This window comes from Sminthopsis crassicaudata, chromosome 6 (genome assembly GCF_048593235.1).
Source record: "Sminthopsis crassicaudata isolate SCR6 chromosome 6, ASM4859323v1, whole genome shotgun sequence".
Taxonomy (NCBI): Eukaryota; Metazoa; Chordata; class Mammalia; order Dasyuromorphia; family Dasyuridae; genus Sminthopsis; species Sminthopsis crassicaudata.
Genome location: NC_133622.1, coordinates 198,778,763 through 198,799,132, shown reverse-complemented (window position 1 = coordinate 198,799,132; position 20,370 = coordinate 198,778,763). Strand labels below are relative to the sequence as shown.

General features: G+C 43.6%; 1 protein-coding gene and 1 long non-coding RNA gene across 4 annotated transcripts in view; one reads left to right on the top strand and one right to left on the bottom strand.

The window, feature by feature from the left end:
• Positions 1 to 2,999: 2,999 nt before the first annotated feature.
• PTPN5 (protein tyrosine phosphatase non-receptor type 5) overlaps positions 3,000 to 20,370 on the bottom strand; it is a 118,287-nt gene continuing 100,916 nt past the window's right edge. For 2 of the 3 annotated variants that reach the window (XM_074276694.1, XM_074276693.1), the window contains exons 10-15: positions 8,405 to 8,484; positions 7,370 to 7,507; positions 7,147 to 7,257; positions 5,054 to 5,214; positions 4,856 to 4,969; positions 3,000 to 4,363 (exon numbers count right to left, since the gene is read on the bottom strand). In XM_074276694.1, coding sequence (XP_074132795.1) covers positions 4,249 to 4,363; positions 4,856 to 4,969; positions 5,054 to 5,214; positions 7,147 to 7,257; positions 7,370 to 7,507; positions 8,405 to 8,484 — 719 coding nt within the window. In that variant the 3' untranslated portion in view covers positions 3,000 to 4,248. The remainder of the gene's footprint in view (positions 4,364 to 4,855; positions 4,970 to 5,053; positions 5,215 to 7,146; positions 7,258 to 7,369; positions 7,508 to 8,404; positions 8,485 to 20,370) is intronic. The other variant, XM_074276695.1, reaches the window with a different exon arrangement.
• Positions 5,209 to 18,728, top strand: LOC141547974 (uncharacterized). Its single transcript, XR_012483710.1, has 4 exons — positions 5,209 to 5,296; positions 8,831 to 9,486; positions 13,305 to 13,365; positions 18,329 to 18,728. It is a non-coding gene; the product is annotated as an uncharacterized LOC141547974 (long non-coding RNA).

Sequence of the window (20,370 nt, the reverse complement as noted above, 5' to 3'; positions counted from 1 at the left end):
TCTCTGACCCCAACATCATTTTTCCCATTCTCACTCCTGTGACTTACCCAAAGTCACACAATCAATGGAGGATCCGTCTCTAGAACCCAGGTTTTCTGACTTCTAGTACAAGGCTTTTTTCAAAGAGTGAGCAAGGAAGTCCGTTTCCCATGTATGATATGAAGGTTGTTGCTGAAGCCTAGGATAATACTCTAGCACAAAGCTTCTCAAACTTTTCAATCTTGTAGTTAAATGTGAAGGTCACAAAATTATTATTTATTATCAGCAAATGTTTGATTTGTATACCTCCATACCAGGAGTTATGTAAAAATTTTTTTGTGAAAATGGGTTGTGAGTGGAAAAAGTTTAAGAAGCCCTACTCTGGCATATACTTTAAAATTGTCTACTCTTCCTACCTATTTTCAGTGCCCACATCAGCAGTTAAGCCCCAACTTTCCTCTCTCATTTCCCATCTTTTGATTCTTTTCTCTCCCCTTTGTTCCTCCACTTCTTTCCCTACTTCTCCCCTCAATTACCCTCCCTGAGGATGGTGGGGATGGGGGAGTCAGCCCCATCCCAGCTTTTTGGATACTTTACCTTCAGAGCTGTTTTCCTGGTGGCTTTGGACTTTGATTTGTACCTGGAGGCTCCACACTCAGGCTTTCTGTATCTTCTGTTCCAATTCTTACACTTCACACTTCCCTGTAGTGGCTGCTTCCCCACTCAGCTCTGGACAGACAGGGAGTGGAGTCAGCAGCACTTTAAATATTCCTTCCCAGGGGATCCATTCCTTGCCAAGGCAAGCAGCTGCAGGGGGGCCGAGAATGACCCCTTCCCCAAGTGGACAGCAGAGACATCTTTGGAGACTGACATCCACTTTGGATAGCTTACTAGAAGCAACTTGAGTCTGTGAGGGTCTGTGATTTTGCCTTTCTTACCATAACAATGATAATAATTCTACTTATTAAGCACTTCAGTGTTTACAAAGTCTTTTTTCCATAACAACTTGGTGAAATGGGTAGTACAAGTATTAATGTGTTCATTTAATAGACAAGCAAAGTGAGGCTTGGGGAGGTCAAGTCACCAAATCTCAATTTTGGAAGAGAATTCAGACATCATCTAATCTGACTCATGGCTGAGAAGGAATCCTACAGTACACTGGGCTGGAGATCTCATCTGTGCTTGTAAATATGTGGTGAGGTAGAACCCACTCCTTCCCATAGCAGATCATTCATTTTTTATTTTATTTTTTTAAATTTAAGATAACTAATTGCCTGATAGTGTTTTCTTACCTCTAGAAGAAAACTGCTTCTGCAACTTTCTAGCTTTGCCCTCTGGGGCCAAGAAAAACAACTTCTCTTCTTCAGGATAGACTTCAGTACTTACTTGTAAGATTTCATCATATTTCTATAAGCCTTTTTTTTTTCTTTAGTCTAAACTTGCCCAAATAATAAAGCCAGTAAATGTCTGAATTATTATCATTGGGACACAGGTCTACCAATTCCCAAATTCAGTGCTTTCCATGGAAAGCAGGCTGAGGGACTCTCCTTCAGGTTCTGGTTTTGTTTGCTGATGTGTTAGTAAGTGCTGAGGGGAGTAAGGTGGGGTAGGTTGGGGTAGGAGGTAATAAAGATCCTGGTAGAGATTAAGAACAGAACAATAAATCAGATCAGATAGAGGGAATCTTCTCATTAGCTACCCTAGCTATCCATTTCTACCTATTTCTGGAAAGGATTAGACTCCCAGGTTTGTCTCTGAAATGGGATGAGAATGGAGACTCAAATTAGGTCAGGGGAGCAGAAGGCAAATCTGAGATACTAAAGGTGTTATTTAGCCATCCAACTCTCCAAGAAGGGGTTTCTTTCCCTTCACAGGTGGCACTCTTTCTGGGGTTCGTCATTCAGAATGACCTGTGTTCAGGACACCTGGAAAATGAATGAGTGGGCTTTGCCCTCCCCTTCCTCCACCATGAGTCACTGTAGGTTTGGCTATTAATAGACTTCTCCATTTTGATCTCCTTGGAAGATTTAGGATGCCCAGTGTGGGGAAAGTTGGCCAAAGTGTGTGATTCATCCCCTTTCTGCCCCATTATCAATGTCCTTGGGCTTAGTCCTGGGTTGATGTTCCCCACCACCCCATTCTCCTCTGCTCCAGTTCTGTTATTCCTGTCTCCCGCCCCCCATCCCAGGGGATAGAGCCCATCCTTCCGGCAAGTCTGACCTCTGTCATCCGAGCCACTTTTGCTCTGTCCTTTGGGAAGGGCTATGGTCAGAATAGTTCTCTGAGCTGGGATGTAAGCCTAGTGGATTCCCCCAGGCCCCGGAGGTGACATTGACATTTCGATCCACGGCCTTAAAAGGGAAAAAAACCTGAGGCTGCAGCTGCTTTGAGGCCCTAGGGAAGGACATGGGATAGGGGTGGAGAGAGCTGAGAAGATGCCGTAAAGATTTGGGAGAGGATCCCAGAAGAAGGGGGAGGAGCCCTGTAGGGGTTCAAGGAGAGTAGTGGGTAAGGTCTCTGAAGGTAACTTACTGATGTGACACTTTGGTCTTCAAAGTCTGTAGGCTGCATCTCATCTGGCCCCCTATACCAAGCTTCTGGAGCAACAGAAACCCTCTCCACCCTGGTCTCCTTTCAGTACAAGGTCATTTCTTTCCAAATTCACACACAAATGAGAAAGCCGGTAATTGGGAAAAGTGGAAGTTGTCCAGAATCAGAGTTAGAGCTGGACTAACTTTTCTGGATTCTCTGGCAGGAGTGGGTAAAGAATATGGGAATTTCTTTGGGGACCACTGGAGAGTGCAGTATGAACATTTCCTTAATTAAATACTATCAGCCAACAAATTGGCCCCAACATCTATCAGTCTGGGGTGAAGGGAGGAGGGAGGTGACCCAGAGGCCTGCCCCGGGGAATAAACATGTGACACGAGTTGTTGTGGGGGGATCCCAGAACAAAGATTCAGAGCTGGGGGCGGCTGTGAAGTGTGCACATGTGTGTGTAAGTCACACAGCAAGGCCGATTTTGCTCAAAATGCGGTGTTTATTGCTCTATTCAGTGACCACGAGCAGTTATAAAAAGATGCCTCAGTCTGCCATAGATTAAATACTTGAAGTCAGCTATAAAACCACGTGGCTCCAGGATAACACGTTGCCAAAATCATGCACACCCTGCTGATGCGTTCTCTACACACTCACGGACACGGAACATACCCACGGATACACGATTTGGGAAGAGCTTCCCCACAGTGACACAGGAAAGTACTCTGCACAGAACTGGGGCCAGCCCCTGCCCCTCCCCACTTGGCCCAGGGGCATCAGTTCTTCCCCGGGGGCGTCCTTGTACCCCAAAGCTCCTCCCCTCCCCTCTTTCCTCTCCTCCAGGAGGTGGGACTGCCTGGGAGAGGCGCTCCTTCTCTGGGTGTTGGGGGGGCAATTAAAATCTGTGATTGTTCTTCTGCAGAGGCAGCCTGGGGATAGGGATGGTGGGGAAGGGGAGCCTCAGGAGTGATTATTACCAGGGAGGGGAGAACCTAAGGTTGGGAATGGGAGAAGGGGCAATTTATGGATGGGAAAGGGGAGACTAAAGTAGGGGTAAAATAGTGGGATTGGGGGAAAGGACAGCTCTGATTGGGGGAGGGGAAAGGAGGAGTGGGCAGGGCAGCCTGTGGCTGCGGGCGGGAGGGTGGGCAAAGTATAAGACGGGGGTTGGGGATTGGTGGGGAGAGCCAGTCGAGAGGAGGGGAAGCCTAAGGCAGGGAGGGGGCGGCCTCAGGCTGTGGGAAGATGGAGCAGGCAGAAAGTCTAGCCAGGAGGCAGTCTGGCCCCATCCCTCCTCTCCCAGACTCATTAGCCCCCCTCCCCCCTGAATTGACTCCGTACCTGGCTCCCCTTTGTAAGCCGGGCTCCAAGGCTCCCCCTCCCTCCCCGGAATAAGCTGCTCCCCAGAGTGGGCTCCTAGCCCAGGCAGAGGAGACACAGTGTCCGGTTAAAACATCAGAAGTAGATGGACAGACGGTGGGATACACAGAGTCCAGCACATACAGTATTTGGGTCCAGTTAAAAAATGGGACGGGGGAAGCCGGGGAAGCCAGAGCGGGGCAGGGCTCAGCAGGGGGTGCCCTGTGCTGGTATTTACAGTAGAGAGAGCTGCAGTTGGAGGGGGTCTCACGGCTGGTGCAGACAAAGCAGATGAAGCGAAGAACAAAAGAAAGCTAGAAGGAGGAGCTCGGGACGCTCCGGGCCCTGGCGGCTTCCGCCGGGCCACAGCTCTCAGGCCAGGGCCGCGCTGTCCGGCCCCTTGGCTTGGGAAGAAAGCTGCTTCTCGTACAGGCTCATGACGTGGTGTACAAACTGGTACTGCTCGCAGGTCTGGATCATCCCGCCCCTGGCACGGCAGAAGAGGGGGTGGGGGGAGAGTCAGAGGGAGAGGAACAGTTGGCTTCCCAGGGGTGAGGGGGCTGGGACCATTGTTCAGGGCCTGGAGACTGACTACCAGCAGGGCACCTCAAACAGGGGCTTCTCCGTCCGGGGGATTTCTGTCCCCACCGCGGAAGCTAGTCTTTTTTCCATTTAGTCTGCACTGCCCGGAGTGGTAGGGAGCCAAAGGCCATTCCTGGAAGAAATGACCCGCAGGAGGAAGCTTTCCTGGGCTCCAAGTTCTCCCCGGTTCTGCAGAAATCCTCGTGGAAGGCAGTTTGTTTTCGTCCGTCCCCTGCGCCTAGCCTTATTTTCACTGCCCCAAGGACTGCTCGTCCCCTCCCTCTGGTCTCAGGCCCAGCCCGAGAAATAGTCCGCACGGACGGACCCGCCCGCCCCCTCCACCCCTGCCCCAGCCGCCCGCCCCCTCCACCCCCGCCCCAGACGCCCGCAGGCTGACCTGTCCTGGCGGAGCTGACAGGTCGTCTTCAGGATGTCCACCACACCCTCTCGTTGCAGCTGCTTGCAGCAAATGCTGGTGGCAATGAAGCAGCCGGTCCTCCCGATGCCGGCACTGGGGGCACAGAGAGGCCGCTCAGTCAGTCAGACCGACGGGCCGGGGAGAGGCGGGGGCGCGGCGGCAGCGCGGGGGCCCTACCTGCAGTGAACGATGATGGGCGCGAAGCTCCGCCCCTCCCAGCCCGCAGCTTCCTCCACCTCCAGGACCAGCTGCAACAGAGGGGGAGCCCGATCCGGGGTCTTCTGGTCTGGCCACGACGTGAACCAGTAATGCCTTAGGCCGCGCTCCTCGGTCCCACTCTGCCGGAGGGACAGACACCAGGGGGTGAGACCCCTGATGGACTGGAGCCCATCCATCTATCCAAGCCTCCCACGTGCACAGGTGGGAAACCCCTCACTGAACCAGAAACCCCTGACTTGATTTTGTTCCATCCATCTTTCTAAGCCCCTCCACATGAAGACAGCTGGGAAGTCCCTCTCTACACCAGAGTGAGACTCCTTGACTTGATTTTTGTCCACCTCTCTACCTTAGCCCCACAACATGAGGACGAGCGAAAAGTCCTGCATCAGGGAGGGAGACCCCTGACTTGATCCATCCACTTAGCTAAGCCCCTCAATACGAAGACAGGTGGGAAGTCCTTCTCTGAACTCCCACTCTCCATCTTCCCCCTCTCCAGGGCAAGCATGAAGTTGTGAATAACCATCTGTGTCTCCCCTTTCTAGGTAGGGCCAACCTGTTAACTGGCAGACAGTTCTGCCTCTTGCTCGGCCCGACCTTCTCTCTGGGCACTATACCTTGTGCTACCTTCACAGTTATGGAACTATTCCACAGATTCAATAAGCCCCTGCCAGCACCCACCTAACCTGGGCCTCCCTCCTGCCTGTCTTGGACCCCATGGTCCAACATTGTTGAGAGTTAGGGGCAGTGGGGAATCTCCCACACTGCTCTCTTGTCTTTGATCGTAGCAGGAGTCTGATATTGATTAATCTCTCAGGCTATTTCTGGACAGGATGAAGTCCACTCCAAATAGGACTGAAAGTCGAAAGGGACCAGTGATGTCAAGCTCATATCCATATCTAAGGATCCCCGCAGGCCACATATTGATTTAATATAAAACTTTTTTTTTGTATTTTTATTTATTTCATTCAATATTTTCCAATTGTATTTTAATCTGGCTTGGCCACACTGGGGACTGTTTGACATCCCTGATCTGGTTCAGCCACCTTGTTTTACTGAAAAGGAAACCAATGCTTAGAGAAGTTAAATAAATTCCTAAAAGACACACAGCTGGTGATTAATAGAACTGGAATTTGAACTCGGATCTTTAGGTTCTAAATCCTAGGATCTTTCTGCTACATCACAATAAATTCCCTTGGAGTCTGCCTGTCCAGTCTCTACAAAGTTGAGAGGTACCTGCTTTTCCCATATTTCTTTTCTTTTTGGTTCTTAAAAAATGGAAAAGAATTCCTGATTTTTCTTTGTAGTAAGAGAGCCAGAAAGGGAAGGTTTTGGAACAGCACAATCACTGTTCCTCCTGCTCTAGCTTTTTCTGGGGCCACCTTGTTTAATAATACATGGGTACAAACTACTGGACTCTCTCCATTTCCCTTTGTAATCCAAATAGTCCAAGAATGGAATGAAAAAACAGGTAACGTAGAGGGATATCAAGATGACTAGACTAGAAGTCTATACCTATTTCACTGTCCCAGCCTGCCAGTAACTCACTTTATGACCACAGGCATTTTTATTACTTTTGGGGGCCCCTGTTTCCTTATAAATGGAGATGCGAATCTTTGCCTTACCTAACTCAGAGGCATGTTTGTTGTGTTCTTCAGCCAAGATAAAGTCTATATTGGGTTTTACAAGCTCACAGGGTATTATATACAAGGGAGAGGGGAACAACAACATGGATGCAAGGCTGCCTTGTTCAGATGGGTAATAGGAACTGGGATTCTTGCCATGGGCACCATCCTTATCTGGCAGACTACTTTGGATCCTCTTCCCTAGAGCTCCTAGAGTCCTACATAGGTGGGCTTCCCTCCACAAAACACACACACACACACACACACACACACACACACACACACAAACCCCAACACCTTTCCCAAGGAATGGCTGCAGGAGTTCTGTTCTAATCTACTGTGTGAGTGGGTTAGCCTAGCTAGGCTGGTCCATCTTTTCTTGGTCATCACCAGCTCTGGCCCCATGCACCCTTTGGTCCAAGCTCTTACCCTCAGGGTGATAAGACGAAGCCGGTAGTCATCAGCCTGTATGACCTGCTTTACTGTGATCTCGACCCCGTCATACACAACTCGCTCCTCTGGCCAGTACTCTGTGCATTTCTGTAAGTGTCCAAGGCATGCTTAGTGAAACGGCTTTTTGGCTAGGTCCACCTCAGACCAACACTTCTCCTCCCACCTCCTCCACCCATCACAGAGACACCGCTGGTTCTACCTCATTCATTTCTTCAATGTTGGTGATCATCACAATAATGGGAGCCTGCTCTTGCCACACCATCCGCCAGAAGTCACTCACGGTGTTGACAATGGGTCCCTGAGTGGCGATGTACACCTTCTCCTCCCCTCCATAGCCCTAATAGCCACAAGTAGGAAGAGGAAGGCTTGTATCATCATCTCTCTCTACAGTTAACTTTCATTGACTTGACATATCTCAGACAAGACAGAATGGTAATTAAAAAAGGCTAACAAATCATTGCCTAGGATGAGTCCATAAGAGATCTAATTCAATCTTAGAGAAGAATGTTTTGTAATTAGCATTTGAATATATTTTTTTTGGATAGATGCCTTGAAATTGAAAATTTCCCAGAAATCTTGTTAATGTTTTCCAGTCATTTTAGTCAATTCTTTTCTGTAAGTAGCAAAAAAAAAAAGGAAGACAGAAATTCCAGAAATGTTGGTCAGTGGTTTCAGTCAGGCCCAACTCTTCATGGCCCATTTGGAGTTTTCTTGGCAAAGATATTGGAGTGGTTTGCCATTTCCTTCTCTGGTTCATTTTATGAGGAGGAAACAGAGGCAAATAGGACAGGCTTAAATGATTTGCCCAAGGTCACACAGGTAGTCTGAGATCAATCCTGAATGCACCACCTAGGTGCCCCAGAAATATACACTCCTGTAAATGTAATTACATGGTTTGGGTGAATCAAATTCAGATAATTAAATCTGACTGTAGTAATCAGGTTCACCTCTCTCCCCTTGCCTTCAAAGCTGAGTAGTAGTTTCCTTTTTATCCCAGTTCTAGGGATACCCCAGTTGTAGGAACCGCCATTGCTCTGTCCTAATATATGAACCTGAAACTGGATGAGTTAATAGTCTAGTCCTCCCAAGTCTTTCTGAATTTCCCTTTCTTGCCACATATGGGAGAAGAGAGTAGGATTAACCCTATTGGCTCTTCTCCCCAAGGATGATATAGTGGCTGGGTTGGAGCAGTCTTGGTACCTTAGACAAGATATTAAGAGCAGGGGTTACTCACCCTTATATAGTTGGCATTGATGTATGAGTTCAGGGGGTCATCTTGGTCTGTCGCGGTAAGGCATACCCTGCTGTGGGGGTCTAGGAAAGAAAGAGGTGAAATCATTGACTTGTTCCTCCCTCTGCAGGCTTTCAGGCTATGCCCACCTCAAAGGGTGACCCTAACTACCCAGCTACTTTTAGAACAAGAACACTTTTACCTTAGCACTCAATTTGGCTTGCCTGCCAAAATGGAAACAAATTTTCTCCAAACTCGTCTGGGATTCTTGGGGCATGGAGGGGCCAAAAGAAACTCAGAGGTACATTAATAGAGGGGAGATTTCAGGTGATGAGTCAAATGGACTTTGAATTTATTGGTACCATTTCCATTTTATCTTTCCATTCCAGTACCAATCTTATCTATTTGAAATATTTGCTTCTGAACTAGGAATTTTCAGCCCACTGGATTTGGATATTCCCAGAAAATCCTAATTCTTACTTCTGGTGACTGTTGGCTTTTGCCTTCTTGTGTCTTGTGATCCAGCTTTTATGACTGTCCTAATTATTGACTCTGTTAACCTTTTCCACCTCTGCTAAGGTGAGATAACATTATTTGGATCCCTAAACTGGTGGATAACACTGTCTGCCTTCCACTGAAGACTCCACAAGGATCAATGAACCATGGAAGACTACAGTCGCCTTTTTCTTCTAGACCTAAAGTTGGTGGATCAGTTTTTGGCATACTTTGTCATTTCAATCCACAAAAATTGAATCCGGATGAGAGAGCCATCGACCTGTCTGCACTTATCCAACAATGTGGGAGCCCTGAATTTTGCAATAATAGTCAAAGTTATTCTCTTCTAACACCAGATTTGTAATGAACAAGGGACAACTGGTACTTTGCCTAAGGCCTTTATATCTTGAGAGAGAGGAAGGTGCTTTCTTTTCATCAAAATCTCCAATAAGTGACTTCAAGAATTTTGTGGTACAAGCATTCTGGATCACCCTGCCAAGATTCTGCCTGATGGCCACGGGACTATTCTCCATCCCTCCATCCAAGGAGAAAAGGACCCCTCACCCATTTATTGAAGGGAGGAATCTAAGGTAGAATTCTTTTTTGAGACACCATGTCACCAAATCTTCCCCTTCCCTCCACCTTCCTAGTCAGACCTCCCAGAGTATGGTCATGTATCCTATACCCTGGGCTTTTCTGTCCTTTCATCCTTCTGTTCCACGTGGATACAACTGTGTACCCTCTCCCTTTGCCATTTTTGGTTCAACCAATTTGTTTCAGGAGCAGCTATAGCTAGTTATAGCTCTACCCAAAAACTCATCCAAACCACATTCGGGGAATCTATTGGATGAGAGGAGGCATGGGTGTAGGTTGAAGATAACTGTAGGATTTGTCCATGTTATTCAAGTGTGGCATTTCATTCAGGCAGGAAGTCTTCTATACTATAGACTGCCAGCAGTTATAGAGAAGGAGGTATTGAGGTGGCGAAAGTCCCTTTCTTCCTCAGGTCAATCAATCCCTAAAGTTTGTCCCATGATCCATCCATTTCTGACCTTCAGGATTAAGCTGCCACAATCCTGCAAATCTCAGGTTTCAATAGGATCTGGTCCTAGTTCACAGAAAGTGGGCACAGAAATAGCACAACATCCTAAACGACATCTGATACAGCCAATGGATATCCACTTGATTCTGGACTAATGAAAAGACAAGCTATATTGAATGTAGGGATACAGTACAAGGGACTCACTCTGAACATAGCCTGATCTCTCTCTGTCTCTTTCTTTCTCTCTCTCTCTCTCTCTCTCTCTCTCTCTCTCTCTCTCTCTCTCTCTCTCTCTCTCTCTCTCTCTCTCTCTCTCTGTCTCTCTCTCTGTCTCCCTCTCTCTCTCTCTCTCTCTCTCTCTCTCTCTCTCTCTCTCTCTCTCTCTCTCTCTCTCTCTCTCTCTCTCTCTCTCTCTCTCTCTCTCTCTCTCTCTCTCTCTCTCTCTCTCTCTCTCTCTCTCTCTCTCTCTCTCTCTCTCTCTCTCTCTCTCTCTCTCTCTCTGTCTCTTTTCTTTGTCTCTCTTACTAATAGTGCCAGAGATTGGTTGGCTGTTCTGGTAAACCTAACAATCTCAGAACCCATGGGAAGTCACCTTCTGCTTCTGTACTTCTGAATATATCCTCTAGAATAGATATTGCATCTAGCCATGGCACTGAATTCGACCCTGAATAAGACATTTCTTCCTAGGACCAGTGTGTTTAGGATAGTGGGGCCACAGAAGTCACATGATAATGTGAGCAATCTTTCTCTACAAGTCCCAGTTCCTGCTCTCATGTATTTATTGATCAGGACCCTATGGCAGTTCTTGGAGAAAAATTGAAAGGGATTTGTCTGGTCCTTCTTCTCTCTGACTGGAGTCCTCTTAGTATTTGCTTAAGAGAAATGCAGTGAAAGATACTGTTAGCGATTAGAGAATCCTCATCCTCTAGGAATGGTTCTCCATATCATGCCCAATAGAACAGATGGCCAAGGCACCAATATTCAACAAAATGGGATTTCTGGGGAGCCTACATCTTGACTGGATACAGAAAGGTGATGAAGAAAGTCTCCCAGATTCCGCATGGCTTATATGAATATCAGATTAAATTGTTTGGTTTGCATAAGATCTACAGATTTGCTATTACATAACTGGGCCAAGGAGTTGTGGGTTACCTTGGTGATGTCCTCATATATTCACAGGACCTTGCCCAACATATCAAACTAGTTTTAGAATTATTTCAGTGTTAATGCCAGCACCCGTGAATTACCCAATCAAAGAAATGTTAGTTTGAGGAGGAAGGTTGAATTCCTTGGGTACATAATAGGCTGACAAGGAATATATGCATATAGATTTATTCAAGGTGGAGGCAATACTCAAGTAGGGGATCCATGAAAGACTGACACCAGTTCCTTTGCTTTATGGGTAACTACTATCATTTTATCCCCTATTTCCCACTTTGAAGGCACCTCTTACCACTCTGCTAAAGTACCTCCAGGCTTTCTGGGCATGTAACATATACTTAAAGAGCTAAAGGCCTAGTTCACCTGTCTCCATCTTCATTTTGTGGGGTCCCCAGAAACAGCTCCTTGTAAAGAAGGAGATGGGCCTGTCTTATCATAGTATTTTCTGCTTCAACTTTCTTATTCTTTCAGGCTTCTTCTATAAGCTGTTCAGTGCAGAAGAAAACCAAATACTGAGAAAGAGCTATTTATTAAGTATTAAAAGCTAAATCTGGGGCATTAAGGAATCATCCTGAGTGGAGAATGGTTCTCCATCATCATGCACACCAACCATAAGAACTAAGGGCACCTTCAAACGGCCTACATGCTCAATCAAGGACTGTTGGGCAATACTTTTTAATAGATCAAGTTTAGTGTTGCCTATATTTGAGATGTTGCAATCTGCCAGTGAATGTAATGTTGTGAAAGCCCAAATTTGGCCACCTCATGGATCAGTCAATCTGGTAGAGATGATAAACTGTTATACAGGTCTCACTTCCTCTTTCCTACCCATACTTTGTCCAATATCATTGATTGTGAATGGACAATAAGAATTCGTTGTCCGAGAGATCCCAGACCTGTGGAGGGATGGTTGCCTCCAAGACTGAGGGGATTGGCCAGGAACATCTATCCACAAGAGCCTCACTGGCTCTCCACAAGTGCCAGATCTGTTAAAGACCTGTTTATGGGATCCTACCAAGCTTCCACATCTGAGGGAATGTTTAAGAAAGGAGAAATGGTGTTTGTTTCCAAAGCAGCTTTGATATTGTGGGGTGAGGTGGGTCCATACCTGATGAAAGAATAGAACTTCAGTAGCCCAGAATCAAACACACAGTATGATGGCTGACATTTATGTGGCTTATCCTGATGTAGGGGTGACCTTCTCGGCTTAAAATCCCTACTTCTGAACCTGTGTCTGCTTTCATCTCAGACCCTTAGGTTTGGTGCCTTTGGAGAACCCTGGGGTCTTTGGTTTTTACTTACATGAATCCAAAGTCAATCCCATTAATTTTCCCTAGAATAATGATAAAAACTGCTACAATTAATATCTTACATTTATGTGGTTCTGTGAGGCAGATGATATCATTCTCCCAGTTTTGTAGATGAAGAAACAGGCTCAGATAAGTTAAGTGTGTGGCCCAGAGTCATACAACTAGGAAGCTGAGATGCGATTTGAACTCTGGACTCCAAATTCAGGATTCTACCCACTATGCAATACCATCTACAGCTTCAATAATTTCTTTAATGATGTTAGCCACACTCTTACCTCCCTTACTATACTCTACAGGGAATATAACAATATAGCAGGGATATGCTTCTTTCCCTACTCTGCTATCCATTACTCACTCTTCTCTGCATCACAAAGCCCCAAGATGGGAGAAAGATAAAGGCCCCAGAGCCTCTGACTCTCCAATCCCCCTAGTCACTCTTTTCTTTGGAAACTATTCCTGTTAGGTCTTGAGAATCCACAGATGACCTCAGTTCAGAGGGACAAGGTTAACAATGGGGAAAGAAGCCTTCTAGTCTTGAACAATTGTTCTCTCAGTCAACAACCAGTAAAAAAGTACACATTAAATGTTTACTTTGTGCCAGGCACTGTGCTAAGTATTGGGGTAAATATATAATCCCTGACCTTCTATCCTGTAGAAGCAAGACATCCCAATATAGAAAATATTTTTTAAAGCCCATAAATATATAATCCCTGACCTTTTATCCTGTAGAAGCAAGATATCCCAATATAGAAAATATTTTTTAAAGCCCAGATTGATCATTTAGTTATTCACTATCCCTACTGCTTGCTTTAGAACCTAGAGACTGATTTGAGAGTTTAAGAGTTAATTGGAAATTCAGGCCTTGAATAACCATTGTTACTTTGATTCTTTTTAGGGGGTCATGATCCCCTGTACAGAGGAGAGTCATTCAGATGTCTAACCAAGGCCATGAAGAGGTAATTCCTGTCTTAGCTTTGGGGTGAATCAGTCTCTCTTTTTTTCTTCAATTCTTTCCTTCTCTCCTTTAGCTCATCAACCAACCACAGCACTCTAAGATGCTAAAGCATGAAGATAGAAATGGAGGCAACATAACTATCACCCTATCACCATCACACACCTCTGCATTGTGAGGAGACATCTCTAGTACCTTACAGAGATGGGGCCTTTTCTGTACAAAAGGGGAAAGTTAGGAAGCCATGTTTTACAGAACTGCTCTATTACTATCCCAAGGTGGATGCAGACTTGGGGAACTTTAAGAGTATCCTTTCATCAATCCCATCTGGAACAAAAACTTTGTGTATGTTTTTTCCCTTATTTTCTCTTTATTGTGTGTGCATTTGGAGAGGCCTTTGCCAGGAGAAAGTGATCGTCCATAACTTAATTTTAAACTTTTAGAATCTGTAGAAATAAAAAGATATACATTTAAACAACAATTTTCCTAGTCTTATATAGTGTGTATAAACACCAATAAGTGGAGTGTTTATATAGATTATTAGATTATATACACCCACATTATATAAACACTATATATATATATATATAATATCCACATACACAATAAATCAAACATATGCACATAAAATGCACAGTATTCACATATATATATATATACATATAACTTTATGTATGTATACATATTTACACATACAGATAGACAAACAGATAGATAAAACAGACAGACAATGGGTAAAATGCTGGGCCTGGAATAAAAAAGACCTGCATAAAAATCCTCATATATATATCTATTAGCTGTGTGATACTGGGCACATCACTTAACCTTTATCTCAGTTTCCTAAACTGTAAAATGGGGATAATAATAGCACTTCCCTCACAGGATTGTGGTGAGGATCAAGTAAGGGAGCATTTATAAAATGCTTAGAAAAGGGTCTGGCACATTGTAGGTTAATAAATGCTTATTCCCCTTCCTTCCCATCTCTTATACATATAAACTATGTAAATATGATGTATGCACACAGTATCAACACATATAGGGTAGGCACTCAATGTACCTACATACTACAAATATGTATATATATGTATGTGCGTCTATATCAATATAGATCTATATGTCTATATAGCTTACCCCTTTCCTTTTTTTGTGTGTAGTTCTAATTGTTATGACGCTAAAGCCCCAATTTGCCTTTTTGCAGCTCCTAGCCATTGCTCTGAGTCAGTCAGAACAGTTCCTCTTCCACATCCTCTTTCCCTGCACATGCTTGAAGGCAGTGCTTGTTTTCTCCCTAAGTCTTTTCTTCCTCTTTAGACTAAACATCCTCTGTTCTCTTTGGCTCTGATCCCACTGAAAATATACAAGTCCCATAGTTGGATTTCTGTTACAAAGGGGAATCAGAGCTGGGGATGGGCTAGTGACAGTATGTTCATTCCAGGTTACTCACTCTAATGGGAACAGCTAAACATTGTTTTTTATGGTCTGTCCACTGGGACAGGAAATTATTTTTGACATATAGAACTGCCACAATAATGCTTGCTCTAACAGAAGTTTCTCTCACATGCACACACCTACATATCTGTGCATAAATTCTCAACCCTGGCCTTTCCTGCTCCAGCCAGCAGTTCTCTGCCAACCCATCATGTGTTATGTGACTGGTCTCTGTAGGACATGCAGGAGTTCCAAGATAGGACAAAGATTTGCTCTTGTTCTCCTGATTCACAATGGGTCTGGAGCTCATGGCTGTTATGACTTACTGGCTTCTGGACAAGAGCTATAAATAGGAATCATTAAATGTGAAATCAGGACCACAGCAAGGCAAATAGAGTGAAGCATGCGCTCAGTTAAAGTTTTGGGGAGTCAGACACCCTAAGACATTAAGCATAAAACTACTACCAAGGAGTATTTCATTTTGTGGGCAGGACACAGTCTGCTGTCTGTTAGCTTCTTTATAATTAATTATTCTTGCTAATTAATTTGCTAAACCGTATTGGTTCTTCCCTGACAGAGGATTATAAATGTTGTCAGCACAACATTTCATTCTCTGGGACAAACTCCAGTAGCCCAAACCTAAAGCTAGCTCTGGGTCTAGGCCCATATTTTCCAATACAATACTTCCTAGGGGAAAGAGGGAGTACCTCAATTTCCCCTGTAGCCTCAATGATGGGATAGGAGAAAAAAGACAAAGATCTTTAATTGAAGAGAAAAATGGGATTTATAATTGTGAACCATGACTTAAGATGAAGGAAAGGAGAACTCTTGGTTGGTTGAGGGTAGAGTGCTTTTAAGGAGGGAATCATGGTAAAGACCATTTGGATAAGGTTCAGAGGAAGAAGAAATAGCAATATTATTATGGTCATCAGAAGGAAATGGATGAAAAGTTTCAAAACCAGATCACAAACTGACCCAGAGGAGTCCACTACAATAGTAAAAGGGGAACTCAGCTATTCAGCTATCTGACAATAGGGTTCTTTCTGTCACAAGCAGAGCATATCCAATGTTACTCTTCTGAATAAGACAAAGAGATATAGGCTCTTTGATTAGTGGTTCTGGTTAAATGACCAGATACAAAGAGTAATCATTAATGGATCAACGCCAATCTAAACTTACATCTCTGGCTCAGCCTTGGGATTTTCAACATTTTTATCAGTGACTTGGATAAAGGTGTGAACACCATACAGTCAGGATCCAGAGTGGATCTCTACCATACAGGCCAATGGGCTGAATTCAGTCAGTTTTGTTAAGCGCCTATTATGTGCCAGGCATTGTGCTAAATGTTGGGGATACAAAGAAAGGCAAAAGAAAGCCCCACCTTGAGATGCTCACACTCTAATGGGGGGAGATAGCATGCAAACAATTGTGCAAAGAAACCATATATATATATATATGTCAACATATATAGATGAAAAGTCCCACATAAAGGTTTTTTTTTTCTTTTTTGCCAAGGCAACTGGGGTTAAATCACTTGTCCAGGGTCACACAGCTGGGAAGTGTTAAGTGTCTGAGGTCATATTTGAACTCGGGTCCTCCTGAATTCAGGGCTGGTGCTGTATCAGCTGCACCACCTAGCTGCCCCCCACAAAAAGGTTTTTAAAAATTGCACATGTACAAGATGGATGTGTTAGGCAATCATTTGAAAAAAAAATGAGGTTTTTAATGTTGCAAGCTTAATATGAATCAATACTGCCTCTGGGCTTTTCTTGGCTTCCTTCATGTCCCAGCTTGATTCCTACTTTCTACAAGAAAGCTTTTCCTGATTCCCCTTTATTCTAATGCTTTCCTTTTCTTAATTTTCTCCGTTTATCTTGTCTACATCTGGTTTGTACATAGCTGTTGACATGATGTCTCTCCCATTAGACTGTGAACTTCCTGAGAACAGGGACTTGTCCCCTTATCCTTCATCCTGTCCCTACTTTTCTTTGTATCTTCAGAGTTTGTAACACAGGTGCCTAATAAATGCTTATTGATGTGGTTTGACAGAATACAAAATAGTGAACTTAACCTTAGAGTGTCCTGAAAGGCAGTGTCCAGAATGAGGGAATTGACCACCATACTTTACTCTAGCCTGGTTAGACACATCAGGATTATTGTGGTCAGTCCCAAGTACCATTTTTAGGGAGGACATTAGCAAGCTGAAAGGTGTCAACATGACTGGGATGAGAGTTGGTAGACCAAACCCAAGAAAATTGGCTGAAGGACAGAGGATGTTTAGCCTAGATAAGAAAAGAGAAGAACATAAAATTCTTCAATTATTTGAAGTATTCTCTTGGGGAAGTGGGATTATGCTTGACCTCAGAGGGCAGAGCTAGCAGCAATAGAAATTCCCAAAAGGTTAATTTTGGCCCAATATTTGGAAAAACTTTCTCACAATTAAAGCTGGTTCACAGGAGCATGGGATGCTCCAGAAAGTAGTGGGCAGTCTACTTCGGGAGGTCTTCAGAGTAAATCTGAGTGACAAGTATTCAAAGATGTTGCCGTAGAGATTCCTGATGAGTGGGACCTCTGAGGTCCCTTCCAGCTCTGAAATCCTCTGATTAATTTATTCTAACCTTAAATGGGGTTCTGTTTAAATGAAATCACCTAGAGACACTTGTAACCATAGCAACCACAGGTTCGTATTTTAAAAGTTAAAAATAAGTCTTGACATCTTACATATTGGTAGAGATAATGATGAACAACCCACTCCCAAAAACCCTAAAGCCTCTTTCCTCTTTAAACTAAGAGTGGCTAGTGAAATGTTAAATTCTCTTTAGATAAATTTAAACCCCTCCTGCAACCACCTCTGGGGTTTGAGGACTCTGACTCCAAAGGGAGAACTCTTGCTTTCATAGAACTTGCTCAAGGCAACCCCAAAGCAGGTCTATTGGCAGAAAATAGTGGAACAAAGAAAAGGCAATATGCAAATCAAGAATGTCTGATGATGAGGATGATTCAGACCAGTTCCAATGATCTTATGATGAAGAGAGCCATCTGCACCTCGAGAGAGGGAGGACTGTGGGAACGAGGGTAGACCACAATATAGCATTTTCAGTCTTTCTGTTGTTGTTTGCTTGAATTTTATTTTCTTTCTCATTTTTTTTCTGGTTTGATTTGATTTTTCTTGTGCAGCAAGATAACTGTATAAATTTAATTTAACATAGATTTCTACCATGGAACATATATTAGACTACTTGCCATTTAGAGGACAGGGTGGGAGAAGAAGGGGAAAATTGGAACACGAGGTTTTGCAAGGGTTAATATTGAAGAATTAGACATACATATGTTTTGATAAAATAAAAAGCTTTAATAAAAAAAGTGTCTGATATATAATGGGCTATGAGATCTAAAGGACTAGAAGTTGGATTCTAAAGACCTTGTGCTGACAACAGTTAAGAACAACTAGTGGCTGCCATGGGTCAATGACAGGAATCTTTCATTAAATCATAAAACATGTGAACAATAATAATTGATCATTATTATTTATTCTATAGCTGCTGATATATCCCCATAGAAGATGGGAAAGCCTGCTATTAAAATGTGTCACTCAGAAGCCCTGGCGGCAGAATACTGGGACAGACAATAGACTCTGAGCCACAACTAGTCACTGAAGAATTTCAGTGCATTTTCAGAAGCATTTCAGTATGCTCGGAGAACAAGAGGGTGACCTGCCCAGATCACAATGACTTTGTGGGCTAGGACAGTGCCCTGGATGCAATGAAAAGTTGAAAGGACTGGTGAAATGCCTCATTAGGTCTCATTTATCAGGAGGTCTGCTGTCTCCCAGGGACATGAAATGGATGTGATAAAATATCTCCTGAAAGAGATTAAATCTGATGACCAATGCCTACTTCTGGTCATTCATGAAGGAACAAAGAACACCCCCAAAAAGAACCTGGAAAAGATTTTTATGGATGATTAAGATCTGGGCAAGAAATGTCTAGGTATGCATTAAACACAGATTGATCTCCCTGAAGGAACAAAAGATAGCCTGATAAGTTCTGAATTTGGAGGTGATACTTTTATTGTTACTGCCAATTGAAGATAGGGGTTTTAGAAGAAAAAGGCAGAGATGGGAAATGAAATACTGGAGCAAAGATGGCATCTAGGAACGGGATTTGGATATTCCACTCTCCCCTAAGCCACTTCAAATCTCTTCTCTTCTCAAGAATCCCACAGTATCCTTTAACTTACTCTCTTAGTGGTGGTCTTTTCCATTTTTTAAAATCCTTGCCTTAGACTCCAACCATGCTAACTATAATCCTATATCATTTCTTCTCTAAAAAACTATGTATACTTAGTGCCTCTCCTTCCCCCTTTTTAAAAATTTTTTTTGAGGCATCAGGGTTAAGTGACTTGCCAGCATCACACACCTGATATATATATTTGAAGGTAGATTTGGGGGCAGCTAGGTGGCGCAGTGGGTACAGCACCAGCCTTGAATTCAGGAGGACCCGAGTTCAAATTTGGTCTCAGACACTTAACACTTCCTAGCTGTGTGACCCTGGGCAAGTCACTTAATCCCAGCCTCAGGAAAAAAAAAAAAAAGGTAGATTTGAACTCAGGTCCTTCTACCTCTGTCTACTACACCACCTTGCTGCCCCTTCTTCTCTTCTATGTCTCTGGCACTCTAGCTTCAGCTCTTCTGAAAGATACCATTGATATATTAATCACCAAATATAACTACTTTTTTCCAGTCTTCATTATCATGCATATATGCAATATTTGACAATATTCTTTATATTGCCCCATTTGAATAATTTCTCCTCTTTTGGTTTTCACAATTCTGTTTTTTTAAATAGTGTTTTATTTTTTCCCCAAATACATGTAAAGATAGTCTTCAACATTCATTTTTATAAAACTTTGTGTTTCAAAATTTCTCTCTTCTTCCCTTACCTCCTTCTTCTCCAAGAAAGAAAGCAACTTGATATAGGTTAAATATGTGCAATTCTCATGACCCTGTTCTTTCCAGGTTCTTAATCTATCTATCATGTCAGTCTTTCTCAATCTCTTTTTTTTCCAATAGCTTTTTATTTGCCAGATATATGCATGAGTAATTTTTCAGCATTGACAATTGCAAAACCTTTTGTTCCAACTTTTCTCCTCCTTCCCCCCACCCCTTCCCCCAGATAACAGATTGATCCATACATGTTACACATTTCTCAATCTCTTTTGCTGAATCTTCATTCAAGTCATGTGTACTAATTGTGAACATGTATCTTAAGGCTCTGTCTTAATCCATCTTCTCTATTCTGTCCATATTCTCTTCCTTGGGAACCTCATTAGCTTGAGTTGAATGATCATTTCTATGTAGATGACTCTCAGATCTATATATCTAAGTCTGGTCTCAGTCCTGAGCTCTAGTTCTACATCAACAACTGCCTATTGGATATTTTAAAGTGGATGTCCTGTGAGCATTTCAAACTCAACATGTCCAGAATAAAACTCCTTATCTCTCCTCTCAAACCTACCACTCTTCTTTCTTATTATTGTTCTTCTTTCCCATAAATTTCCCTATCATTGTCTCAAAGGCACT